This window comes from Sander vitreus, chromosome 12, assembly GCF_031162955.1.
Source record: "Sander vitreus isolate 19-12246 chromosome 12, sanVit1, whole genome shotgun sequence".
NCBI classification, from domain to species: domain Eukaryota; kingdom Metazoa; phylum Chordata; class Actinopteri; order Perciformes; family Percidae; genus Sander; species Sander vitreus.
This window is the reverse complement of record NC_135866.1, coordinates 3,761,842-3,775,190: the sequence shown is the minus strand read 5'-3', so window position 1 is coordinate 3,775,190 and position 13,349 is coordinate 3,761,842. Positions and strand designations below refer to the sequence as shown.

Below are 13,349 nucleotides of genomic sequence, written 5' to 3'. Positions count from 1 at the left end.
GCATTAAAAAAACGTATATCCCGGGTGATGGAGTCACCAATAATTATTGTGGTTGGGGGGAAGAGCGGACGAGGAGTGGGGGGGCGTGAATGGCCGGTGGCAGGAACAAAACAGCCAGTATCTGTTTCAGATGGACAAGGAAAAGAAGAGGAATATTGCTTACCATTCGGTGGGGGAGATTGTTTTTGAGGAACGTTGTCATTTGGCCGGTTCAGGCAAGGGAGGCCATCGGACCGTCTGACTACTGCATCCCTCAGAAGTTTTCGCCACGAGGCAGCGGTCCTCTCCCATGATGACAGCTGGTCAGTCGGCTTTGAAGCGGGGCGAGCCCGGGTAACCACATCGGGGGAACATTCGGCTTCGACAGGGCATCGAAGCGACTGGAGAGGCTGAGGGCAGGAGGCGATGGAGCCCTACCCGAGGCTCTCTTTTGGCCGCAAACCACTTTAGTCCAGGATGGCCTGATGGTCGGTGTCGAGCAAAAAGATGTGGGCAGGCGGATGGGTCCCAAAGCGCAGTATCCTGGAAAGCCGCCGAGAGAGTTGTGATTTGGAGCGATTGATTTTGAGCAACGTCCAGGTAGGCTGTTAACAAGGCATCTTTGGTTTTTAAGTCCTCTGAGAGCCGACGAACTTCTTCCCTAAGGTCAGAAATTTTTTTGTTTGCATTTTCAAGCAACGAGGAAATCCTGTGGGGAAGTGGGGAGGTAGCCATTTAGCTGGCGTTAGCCTGAAGCTAATGTTTACTACTCGTAGAAAATGTGCGGTCCTCCACGCACAGGTACGTAGATTTGCGTAGATGCTGGCTCTTTCTAGAGACTAAAGGCTACCAGGGGGCTAATAAGAAACAAAAAACTAACCAATTCTCACCCAGTAATACCAGATTAATATGGAAAAATCGACATGATGCATTACAAAACATGCCACAACTCCCTTCCAGATAATGACCCTTACCTCCCAGATAAATCAAATATGCAAGGTTTGAAAAATCTGTACACTTTATTTGAAAGGGTGTGCATACGACTAACATGACACTGTCATAACCATGACAAGACACCTGTCATGAACGTTAAGACTGTGAATGTTTATGATTGTTATTAAGGGTCTTATGGTAAAATATGACACTTTTGGTCATTAAGCTAACTAGCAAATGTCCTGCTCAGCTAAGCCACTGTGCAGCCCAGTTGGCCCCTATGTTTTGCAACATATTCACTGTAGTTTCTTAGAAAGCTTAACAAATACCGGATCAAGCAATACCTTCCTGTTCTGTTCTACTAAGCCATCAGCTACAAAAAAACTACAAAAATCGGATGTTAACAAAGCATCTAAAGTCATAGGTAAACCACTCCCCTCAGAATCCCTTATATGAATCCCTTAAACTTACAGCGTAAAGCAGGCAGAGATGATCATCTCCTCCACATCCTGCTCATCACCTCTTCCAGCTTCTTCCCTCAGTGGAGGCGCTACAGGTCACTGTCCACTAAGACTAAACGGTTCAAACTGTTTTTTTCCCTCTAACATTCAGGACTCTGAAGTCCCCCCTCTAGCCCCTATCTATCTATGGTTATTCTTGTCTTTACCTTCACATATACTTCCCTCTTCCTGTCTGCAGGTGAATAATGAAGCTGTGGGTTTTCTGGGTAAAGAAGACTCTGACGTTGAGGGATTAAGCAGACCACAAAGAAAACGCAAACTCTCTTCCACACACACAGGTAACACCATTTACCTCTGTGACAAAGTGGGTGATGCACTCACCACTTGTCCCTTGGTGCTTGTGTACATTTGTCCATGTTTTTTTTACACATTGCTCTGGATTTTTTCATATGGTATTCATTTTCAGTTTTGCTTAAATTTTACCGTTGCTTTTGTGTAACATTTCAGGACTTACTATCCCAGGTTTGTTTGTGTTAAAATTGATTTCACATCAAGCACTGGTTATAATTTAAGGCAAACACCACCACAGTCTAGTTTCAGTTAGATGTATTAAGTTGCAGGTTTGAAGAGTTAATTGTTTGTTTCTTCATATTCACCTTTCCTTGTACCTTTGTTTGGTCCATCCTGCAGGAATGTTTGGAGAGGAGCCGCCCAGCATTTCTAGTGTATTTATGATATTGATGATGTCATCGATGACATCATGAGACAGAACCAAGTGATGGGGGTTTTCTGTGTGTAGTTATTTCTCAGCTGTCTGAGTTTGGCTGTGAACCAGGGCTTGTCATTGTTGTACCTCACCGTGGTACGTGTTGGTACACAGCTGTCCTCACAGAAGCTGATGTATGGCGTCACAGCCTCTGTGTAGTCAGCCAAGCTGTTGTTAGCAGTCCTGAAAACATCCCAGTCTGTACAGTCCAAACATGTCTGAAGATCATCCAATTGGACATTTGGGGAGTTAATGGCTGAGGTTACCTTTGTTTAAGTCAACGAGAACAATAACAAGAGTCTGTGTTATCCACTCCCCACACATAATGTTGTCGGTGAACGGACGCTGTGCCTCCTGCACGTTGGCCTGCGGTAGGATGTAAACACCGACCAGACTGAATGGAGCAAACTCCCGGGGGGAGTAGTTTACATAGCCACGTCTCCGTGAAGCACAAAACGGCAGTTTAAAAAAAACAAAGTTAGTGAACATGTGTTGTAAAGAAATATCCCATGTAATGGAAGATGCAAGAAAAGTGGAAATTAAGTACACTGGTGTTGTTTCCCTGATGTTTACGAGGTCATCTTTAGTGGAAGCGCTCTGGGTACCGCAACAGAAACCTGAATCTATAAAACAAGACAAAACAATGTGCACCAACACACCAAGGCGACCATACATGGCACCATCTTGATCTTGAATGATTTTTAAATATAATTGTTAATAAATACATGTTACATCCTATATATTTGTTTCAAACCTGACTTTGTACTCTTATTCTAATCATTATTACTACACAGCCAATTAGCACATTTTATAGAATATGCCACCCCCACATTACACTGAACATATTGAAGTTATGTGACAAATAAATCTTTGAATCTTAATCTGATTTTAACATGCATTAGTACTATTGGTTCAAGGGTGCATAATGATTTGGTTTGCACTCACAATACAAAGTTCAGAACTTGGATTTGAGCTGGGACGTAATAGCAAAGACTTGAGATTTACTTTGACCCTGTGATGTTAAATCTGTTTTGTGCTGCTTGCACCACTATTTGTTTTTATTCTTAGTCAGCTTCTGAACTTTGTTAATTTCTTCAGGTTGCAAACTCACAGTGACTGTTTGTTTGTAGCTGCAGGTGACACCATGTCAGCGGGGAGACAGAGTGCTGCCTTCACATGTGGAAATAGACACAGTATTCTGGAGCAGCAGCGTGCCAGAGATGATCATCAACATACGCTGTAAGACTTTCCCTCCCATAAAACATTCATTCATTAAAGGGTAACTACCATTTTTTTTAAAACCTGGACCCTATTTTCCTATGTTTTTGTGTCTAAGTGACTGATGGGAACATCAATCTTTGACATTGGTCCAGTATTAAGCTATATCACTGCAGTCGGCAGTGGCAAAACAAGATACAATGTAAGTTAATTGGGTTAATTCAGCTTGTATTTTCCTTCACAAAAGTGCTCGTTTTGCCACTGACAGGCTCAGATTAATATTCTAAGTGTCTGACAACATTATGGAAAGGATTTCTACGGAGGTCGACCTTTCTGTTTCACTTAAACACAACATAGGTAAATACTTCTGCCATTACAAAAGCAAACCCACGGTTCTTGCTTGTCTGTGTTCTCCAGTGACGATGAAGGGGAGGAATCAGAGGGGACCTCCATGATTTATGCTGCTGCTGCCACAAACACTGCAACATGTCCCGACACAGACAGGAAAGAGAAGACCTGGAACCCTTTAACAGGCAAGTGCAAAGATGCATTCAAGGCACAGATACATGGAAAAATTCTGTGTATAGTGGTAACAGCTGTATGGAAGTAAATCTGATTTTTAAATTAAATAGCCATTGAATTTCTAGCACTGAATATTTATTAAGGCATGGATACCCGACCCGAGGCCGGGTTCGGACAGATATTTAGAAATTATGGTCGGGTTCGGGTCGGGCTCGGTCACATTAGTGCGACAAGGCATTTGTTGTAAAATGGTGCTGCGGCTCCTTTAAGAGAGCTCAGTGCGTGTGTAAAGTGGGCAGAAGAGAGAGAGAGAAAGAGGAAGCAGACGTGTAGATGCGACCGGAGCAGAGTTGGTGGAATAAGTTTAAGTTTTGTACACAGTGTGTGCGGTGTCCGAGATAAACCCCAGACTGAAAGCCAAGTTCATTCATTTGCTCACCAGAAACGGGATATAACCCTAACGTTATATAACGTCGGCCCTGGAGGTAACGAGTCTCCCCTGGTTTTCTGATCACGGTCGGAATCGAAGCAAGCAGGAAAGGTTAACACACTGAACATTTTAAATTAAACAGCTTATTAACGTGCGCTTGTTCCCCCGTGTGCGCTGATGCGCTCATCTGTTGACATTTCTGAATGCCTTCTTATAGTTGCTTAATAAAAGCTTTCCCACACAAACAAACGTACATGTGTCATTAGTATGAGAATTTTTTTTTTAACTGTGTCGGACGCGGGCCGGGTTCGGACAAAAAAATTCGGCCCAATCAGGCCTCTAATATTTATGCATTAAAATCATGTACTTGAATATTTTGCCTCTGAATTGTACTCTTCAAATTTTCAACATCTAATTTTCACCTTTATTTTTCTAAGTTCATAAATTCAGAATCAAAAATTCAACGTAAAAAATTCAATATACCCAATTCAGATGCAACATACAATGTATTAACTAATATATTTTCAACTTGCTCAAATTCAACAGGCCAAATTCCAAAAGGCCAAAAATGTAATGTTTAAAATTCAGTGTTAACATCCCGGAACCCAAGGAAAAGCAACCAATTCTAGAATCTAGATCGGGAGTTTGCAGTAGTAGCTGCAGCCAACAACTGGAAACTTTTTACATTTTTGGTCTGCTATTTCACCACTCGTTTTCTTTCTCGTTTTCTCGTTTTCTTTCTCATACTAAAAATCTTGTTTTCTTTCTCATACTAATGACACATGTACGTTTTTTTGTGTGGAAAGCTTTTATTAAGCAACTATAGGAAGGCAACGGAAGGAAATGTCAACAGATGAGCGTATCAGCGCACACGGGGGAACAAGCGCACGTTAATAAGCTGTTTAATTTAAAATGTTCAATGTGTTAACCTTAGAAAAATAAAGGTGAAAATGTTGAAGGGTAAAATTCAGAGTGAAAAATTCAGGTACATAATTTCAATGCATAAATATTCAGTGCTAGAAATTCAATGGCTTTTTAATTTCAAAATCCAATGAAACTGATTTACTTCCATACAGCTGCACCTGGCTCTGTGTGTCTCACTGTGTATCTGTGTGTGGACCGGGTCATTCTCAGGAGCATCCAACATCTTTACGTTTTGGGGCTTAGAGAGTCCAGAGGAGGTGTCTCCCTCCCAGCAGCTCTTTGACCTGCCCTCCTCCTCCCACTGTCCCTCCAGCCCTTCTCCTCCACCTGTCATCTCTGGGAGGCAGAAGGTGGAGTTAGAGAAGAGGCTCGAGGCACTGCAGCAGCAGATAACCAGGTGGGTCAAAGGGCTCGGTCGGGGTCTTCCTCAGGAGTGGTGATAACTTAACATGTATGTCACATTTGAAGTTAAACACCACAATACCAGCAACATAGTTGTAACAGCCTAAACTCTGGGTGCATGTCACACCTACATCTAAACAGTGCCTAGATATCTATATTACTTTGTGTTTGGTCCAGAATTACTACAGAACAGCTTTAAGTTTGTTATCATTGTCATTGAAATATACCCTCCAGACATGTTTTAAGACATACAAATATTGTTCATTTCAAAAGTTTAATTACACCCAAAATGTCACCTACTTCACTGACAGTGAAGTACATTCTCAGTGAATGTGCACTGGTGGCTGCACATTTCCACATCACACTTGTGTCAATTGCATACTGGACCATGATTGGTTGTGATGTGGTCCCCCACATCACAGTTTTGTGATGTCACAAAATCCTGCTGATACGTCCATGTGTTAAACTGAGATTTAAATGAGCACAGAGACAATTTCCCCAGCCTGCCAGTGACCCTGCACATACATCATACCGTGACAAAAAGCTGTTAAAAAGCAAGGGTTATTTATTTATTACTTTATATTATTTTTATTTACAGCTGCCATATGACACAGCTTATTCATCATTGCAATATTGATATTAAACTTTTACATGGACCCTATTTTTTCCATGTTTGTGTCAAAATAAAATATTGGCGTTGCAGCATTCCCACCAGTTCGATCGCAGGATAATATTTGGATCATTTGTGTTTAATCACGTTACTCGCGCTACTAGCGCCCCCTCCCCCCCGAAAGAATGACAAAATTATATAATTATGCTATATATTAAAAACAAAAAAAAGATGCGCGAGATAAAGCTGTTTTCACACATACAGGCAATTCGCTTCTCATTCCTCAATTCATTTGCACCTTGCCCCTATTTTCACCAGTTGCTGAGTAACATAGGTTAACATTCCGTGGTGTCATGGCTAGGTTTACTCAGTTGGTAGAGCAGGCGCACATATATAGAGGTTTACTCCTCGACGCAGCGGCCCCGGGTTCGACTCTGACCTGCGGCCCTTTGCTGCATGTCTCTCCCCTTTCATGTCTGTGTCCTGTGGAAATAAAGGCCAAAAAAATAAAAACATTTCATGGTCTCGTGAATGCAGCATAACTGTAGCAAGCTCCTTTGTAGTAACTAGCGCAGTAAAAAATGTTGAAGAGGAGCGGAGAAGGTAAAGAGCCAAAAATTTGTTTTTTCTTTAAAAGCAACAAAATCAACTCAAGAAACGACTCGAGCAAAGCCAGCCTCTGTGGAGATGCAAACTGGCACCTTGCAAGAGCACCGCGAGCTGCCGGTTGTGGTGCTCCGTCAGGTCAGCGGTAGTTACAGTTACAGTTAAGTTTAGGCAAGAAAAAGTGAGCGTTATGCGGCGGTAAAAATAACGTTTATGAAAAAGATCGTACTTTGGATTAAAACATTCCCAAGGACAGTGTTGTGCAGTAACGGAATACATGTACCAGCGTTACGTATTCAGAATAGAAATTATGAGTAACTGTATTCCGTTACAGTTACAATTTAAATAGTTGGTATTTAGAATACAGTTACATTGTTGAAATCAATGGATTACATGACGATACTTCTCTGTTTCACGAGTTTATTCACTCTCTGAATAAATTAAGGCAACTCCATGCGTTTCCCACAAGCCCCAATATGAAAACGAAAAAAATGAGCTATTTGTGAGATCAGAATCAGAATCAGAAATACTTTAATAATCCCAGGGGGAAATTATTTAAAATCACTGATAGAGGTAGAGATGGAGCTGGAACCGGCACAACAGAGCCAAGGCAGGAATGCGTTTCTATCTTGGAAATTCAAACAGCATTTCACATTAAAGAAAGAACAGTGTAACCTCTGCTTGCCAGCAACCAACCTCCTTTCAGCGTCCAAATTACTCCACCTCCAACCTGAAGAAGCATCTTAAAGTACTTTTTTTTTTTTTTAATTAGCCAAGCGTAGTCGTACGTTGTAGTTTTACTGGTCACCTTGCTAGTTGACATGCGACTTTACATTCTCCTAAGTACTGATTTACTATCCCCAGAGCCGTTGAAAGACTGACTAGCCCCGTTTGACATGCTAGCTAACGTTAGCAAAAATTAGCTTGTGGTAGCTTAGACTGCGGTTAGATTTTTGCAGTATGCAGTTCGGGACTACAAATACAAACATCTATCTGCTTGTTTAGGTACACATTCAGCCAGTTGGAACAGAAGAACACAACACAATAGGCCTGTTTAGTAAGTTGTATGTGATGGCCGCATTCCTACACTTATAAAATGCAATTCAATGTACAAAGTATTCAGAATACGTTATTCCGATTGAGTAACGTAACGGAATACGTTACAAATTACATTTTTGGACATGTATTCTGTATTCTGTAACGGAATACGTTTTGAAAGTATCCTTCTCAACACTGCCCAAGGAACACACATTTCCTGGGTGAAAGTCTCTAGACTAAAGGACAAAAGGACAGACTAAAGGACAAAAAGATCGATCGCGGTAGGGATCCTTTCCATAATGTCAGACACTGAAAAAAAACTAAAGAATAAGAGTTCGACCAATCACGGGTTCCTTCCTCGGAAAAATAGTCTACCGACATTTCCCACTTATATTGTTCGTGTTTGTTTGTTAAACATGACTTTTGCATTGTAGGCTAGTAGGGTTGGGTACCGAGACCCGGTGCTAATACGGCACCAGTGCCTTAAAGACAGGTATCTACTGGACCGAATAGCAATGCGGATTTCAGTGCCTCATTTCGGTGCCACTTAAATGCCTGCACTGCTCTCTGATGATCCAAAACGTACGTTAGAGGCAACCGAAACATCTTAACACTACACTTGGCAGCAGGTAACGTTAGCCAACCGTTAGCTAGCAGCTGGATTAAACACGGTTAAAATGCTGACAGCTAAATGGTGTAAAATTTTGTCTGTATTTCACTGTATAGGATTCCAACACCGAGACGTAACAGTCTGCAGCTGCATTCAAAGTTATTGTAAAACCCTTTTCCCATCCAGTGGTTGCTTTTGTCGTTTAACAGGAATTTACTGGTGAAATAAGTTATTGTTATAAGTTATTAGGGCTCGAGTGCCGACAGCAGCGAAGGCCCTATTGAAACTGAAGAAATTATTAGAGCCCGAGCACCGACAGCGGCGAAGGCCCTATTAAAACTGAAGGATTTATGGGCGGCCATTTTGTGCGTTTCGCCATCGAAACAGGAAGTGGATGTAACTCGAGTGTACATTGTCCGCGATTCATAACTCTAACTCTGAGGAAATTTACCGGACAAAATTGACTCAAAGTCATAGCGCCCCCTAGTGGCAACAGGAAGTAGGCCTAAAAGTCAAGGTGCTATACGTTAACGAACTCATCCTGGAGATTTCATCCGATGGACTTCAAATTTGGTCTGTACCATCTCAACACCTTAAAGATGAAAAGTTATTGAAAGAAACTTTTTGTCAAACGGTGTGGGCGTGGCGTGGTGGCCATTTTGAGTGTATAGCGATGAACGAGAAAGTGGCTGTAACTACAGTGTACATTGTCATATCTGCTTGAAATTTCATCAAACATCATCCGATTGACATGAAACTTATGTGTGGTCTACTTTAACCACGCCCACTTACTCAGACCACGCCCCCTTTCATAACATTTGAACCGTTTAAGGTAGAGTCTTGTGTGAGGTGTCATTGAACTCAGCAGAGAGTTCCTTCTTCGTTGCCGATGCTTTGGCCGCCCCCTATGCGTAAGCCACGCCTCCTTTCATAACATTTTAACCGTTTAAGGTAGATCCTTGTGTGAGGTATCAATGAACTTAGCAGAGAGTTCCCTTTTCATTGGTGATCATTTGCAGTGTCTGAGTGCCACGCAAATGCATGGTCGCAAGGAGCGGCGTCCGCCAGTAACCCCGATGCGTGCAGAGGGCCCAGCAGCTTTAATTGTTATTACATTTTTAATAAATAATTTAATTTTGACCCTGTGGCCTTAGCAATAGACAAGCCATTCTTTAATGTCGCCAACTGTCGTTTTGTGCTCCTTTTTAAATAAAAATATATATTTAAATCTTTTTACATAAAAGTATTGGTTCAAGTACCGGTATCGAAAAAACGCCAAACGATACCCATGTTCTCGCTTCCTTCATAGTGGATTTAGATGTTGAATAACTGAATATGGTGGTGAGTGGGGAAATTATTATGTCTTAGGACCAGGTGAAGTGATTGGTAAGCATGTGAACTAAGGCCGTGTTTACACGAATACGCTCGCGGTTGAAAACGTAAAAATATTTTATCAGATGTGCCTTTCGTGTAGACAACGATGCCGTTTTTGGGGCTTAAAAACGCCAAAAAAGTGAAACCACCCTCCAGAGTGGAAATCTGCATTTTCATCTAAACATAGCCTAAAGGATACACTATACTGATGCCCAACCAGCCAAAATGACATCAAAGACAGCGGTAATGGCACATTTCTTCCGCGTGCGTGCCCCCGTGTTCATGAACTTCAACAATAAATCAGTAAGATCAGATCAGAAAGGTTTTTCAAGGTTGGCAGGTCTGTAAGTAGTGAACACTTTTTCTGTAGCAGATACGTCATGCAGCAGCGCAGACTTGCAGTCTGGTATATGTTAATACTGTATCACTGTAAACTTATGTAGCTCTTTCTGTTTGTGTGTGCGTGTGTGCATGTGTGTTTTCCAGATTGGAGTGTCGTATGTTAGCAGACGTGGGGACCATCATGCAGCTGTTGCAGAGGCAGATGCAGATGATCCCACCTTCCTACAGCACCCTGACATCACCCCCTAACGTACCTTCCTCCCCCCTCCTGTCCCCCACTGCCACCCCCACAGACCAGTCACCATCCACTGACCCCCAGCAGCAACAGTCTAATGAAAACCAAGATCAAGTCCTTCGACATCTCCCAGAATCCACTGTCCTCCAGCTTACTGTCTCATCCCCTCTCATCCATGCCTCACCCCCTCACACTTTATATCAGTCACTGTTTTCTTCCCCCAACCTCCCCCAGAACAGCTCCACCTCTCTACCCCTTCCTCAAACCTCCAGCCAGTCTTCGTCCTCTGTCCTTCCTCAGACTGGAAGCCTGAGTCTAGATCCAGCTCCCAGCGAGGCCTGATCAACCAGTCCTTTCTGTCAGGACACAGAGCTTAGCCTCTGTCTCACAGGTACTGGAAACATTTTAGTAGCACAGTCACTTCACTTTCAGAGGAGAATGGGATAGTAATAAAAACCAGTGTTACTGGTACTCAAGACCACTTTTCAAAGGTCTCGTCTCAGAATCAACCACATTTTTACTCGGTATTGTCTCGGTCTCGGATAAAGAGGACTCAGGACTTTATTTTAAGACCGGTCAAGACCACAACTGCAGGGATATCATTAAATTGCCTGTGTATCGTCTGATTTATGTGTTAACATCATTACTGTGATTGGATGTAAAACTTCCTGCTTCAAATGCAACCAATAACTTGACTAATTTCTAGTTTGAAATGTGTTACTGTAAACCCCCGTTCCTGCCCCCCATTACAAGCACTCCCTAAGTAAATGTAGGTGACAGGAGAAGAAGCTCTGGCTGTCTGGGAGATGTCAGCCAAATCATTGTTAATAACATTTTATTTATTGTACCAAAACTCTTCAGAAATCTCTTCACCACTTACCCAAAGGGATTTAGCGAATATTCGCTATACATATTAGCTAGTTGTATACTGTAGGTCTCAACCCCTCAAAGTCTTGGTCTTGTCTCTGTCTCGATACACTCGTCTTGGTAATGACTTGATCTCGGTTTAGGTGGCCTTGACTACAACACTGATACAAACTATGCAACTATGGACCTTTTTCACAGCAGACATTTTGACTTGTCATAGTAGGAAAAGCACAGCTGAAATTGATAACCTGACAACAATGGCTCAATTTTTTTTAATACACCTGTGCTTTTCCTACTATGACATGTCAACATGTCTGCCGTGAAAAAGGTCTATATGACCTTTGACGGTGGGTAGTCTATATCCACGACGTTCCACTTCCGGGATTGCTCCGTTGCTGTTGGAAATTCCGCCAGATTTCACTCTTTTCAGCCGGATGTCCGTTACCTTCCTCTTTCTTTGTGTTGGCGTTCCAAACTCCGGTGGATTTATGAGGACTATGGTTGACTGCTCCTCAGATCTCTGCAGGGTAAATCCAGACAGCTAGCTAGACTATCTGTCCAATCTGAGTTTTCTGTTGCACGACTAAACAACTTTTGCACGTACACATCCACCAAAACAACTTCCTTCCCGAGGCTATATTGCAGCAGCACTGTGGCTTTTGCCGGTGCTTAGCGCCACCCATGACGATTGTGACCCTCCTCCGCAGCGCTGTAGAGGAAGGTCTGGCAAAGCGAGACTATACACTGGGTAATGCAGCAACATAAAGAAAAGATCTTCACTACCGCTTTTGTCCAAAGAGAATCGACACAAACTGAAAGTTCCTCATAGCCACTTTAAATTTACTTATATTATAACCCACATATTATGTCACGGCTCTGTCAAAACATTTATTGACATTTGCCAAAGCAGCCAATATGACCCGAATCACAGAAATACCGACTCACACGGGACTAATATTATCCCACAGCCTCTGTGTTTGGCGAAATATAGTGGGTAATTTGCTTTGGAATTTTTACATGACAAACTACAAACATGGCAGATTCACAAGGGATTCAAATCACAGACGACCTCCGCAATCATTACAAATCACGAGGTCCCCAGGTTTTACTTGTCCTCACACAATTGAGGGAAATATGAATGCAATTAAGGTGATTGGGATGTACCCCCTAAATCTATTGCCCCAGTGCATGCTGGGAAGGTTCCTTACACACCAACCCACATGATCAGCACTCAGCCAGTATGAATGCTGATCAGGGTTTCAACTCTTCTCATTTTGCCTTCATTTCAAAGAACCAAACTAGCTGGATGAGAACTAACCAGATGATTTGAACCTGATGTTAGCATGTTAGCCTGAAATATTTAAGCCACATTTTAACAACAGGGCCCATGATACTTAGCTTTGTGAGACCGTCCTGATCTCGCGAGCTCCAGTTTTCCACTCGCAGATCAGTCTGGCATCTTGAGATAGAGAAAATTTGGAGCCGTTCGCTAAACGATCGACCAATCAGCGTTGGTTTTGAGGCGGGTTTAGGCGTGACGCAACGAGAAGCGACTGTTCGGTCTAAACAACATGGCGGCTTCCACGGATGAGATGAGCGTAGCTATCGCGCAAGTTCTATCCAAATTAGAAAGTATTCCTTCATTGAAAGAAGACCAAAAAAACGGCACTGGAGGTTTTTCTCGGAGGAAAAGATGTTTTTGCTCTTCTCCCGACTGGTTTCGGCAAGAGTTTGATATATCAACTGGCTCCGCTAGTCGTGAAGAAAATTAGCCTCGTGAGACCGTCCTGATCTTGCGAGATATCTGGCGGAGTCAGGTTAGTGATAGACAGATGGTTTATCCAATCAGCTAACCAGTATTTCGCCCCTTCCCAAAAGTTCTCCAACGGAAAGTTCCCAGATGGATATGCTGAGCAAATGCGAAGCAATCCATCTGGCGGAGTCAGGTTACATGATACTAGTGTCCATGTAAATGTATCCATTAAGAATTTCATTGAGATTTAAATGCCTCAGATAACTGAAAGCCATTAAT

The 13,349-nt window shown here is 42.5% G+C and overlaps 1 protein-coding gene across 1 annotated transcript in view; it reads left to right on the top strand.

Annotated features, from left to right (window-relative positions):
* LOC144526651 (voltage-gated inwardly rectifying potassium channel KCNH6-like) overlaps nucleotides 1-10,792 on the top strand; it is a 124,345-nt gene extending 113,553 nt beyond the window's left edge. The window contains exons 17-20 of the mRNA XM_078264256.1: nucleotides 1,386-1,468; nucleotides 3,775-3,890; nucleotides 5,444-5,630; nucleotides 10,360-10,792. Coding sequence (XP_078120382.1) covers nucleotides 1,386-1,468; nucleotides 3,775-3,890; nucleotides 5,444-5,630; nucleotides 10,360-10,792 — 819 coding nt within the window. The remainder of the gene's footprint in view (nucleotides 1-1,385; nucleotides 1,469-3,774; nucleotides 3,891-5,443; nucleotides 5,631-10,359) is intronic.
* The last annotated feature ends 2,557 nt before the right edge of the window (nucleotides 10,793-13,349 follow it).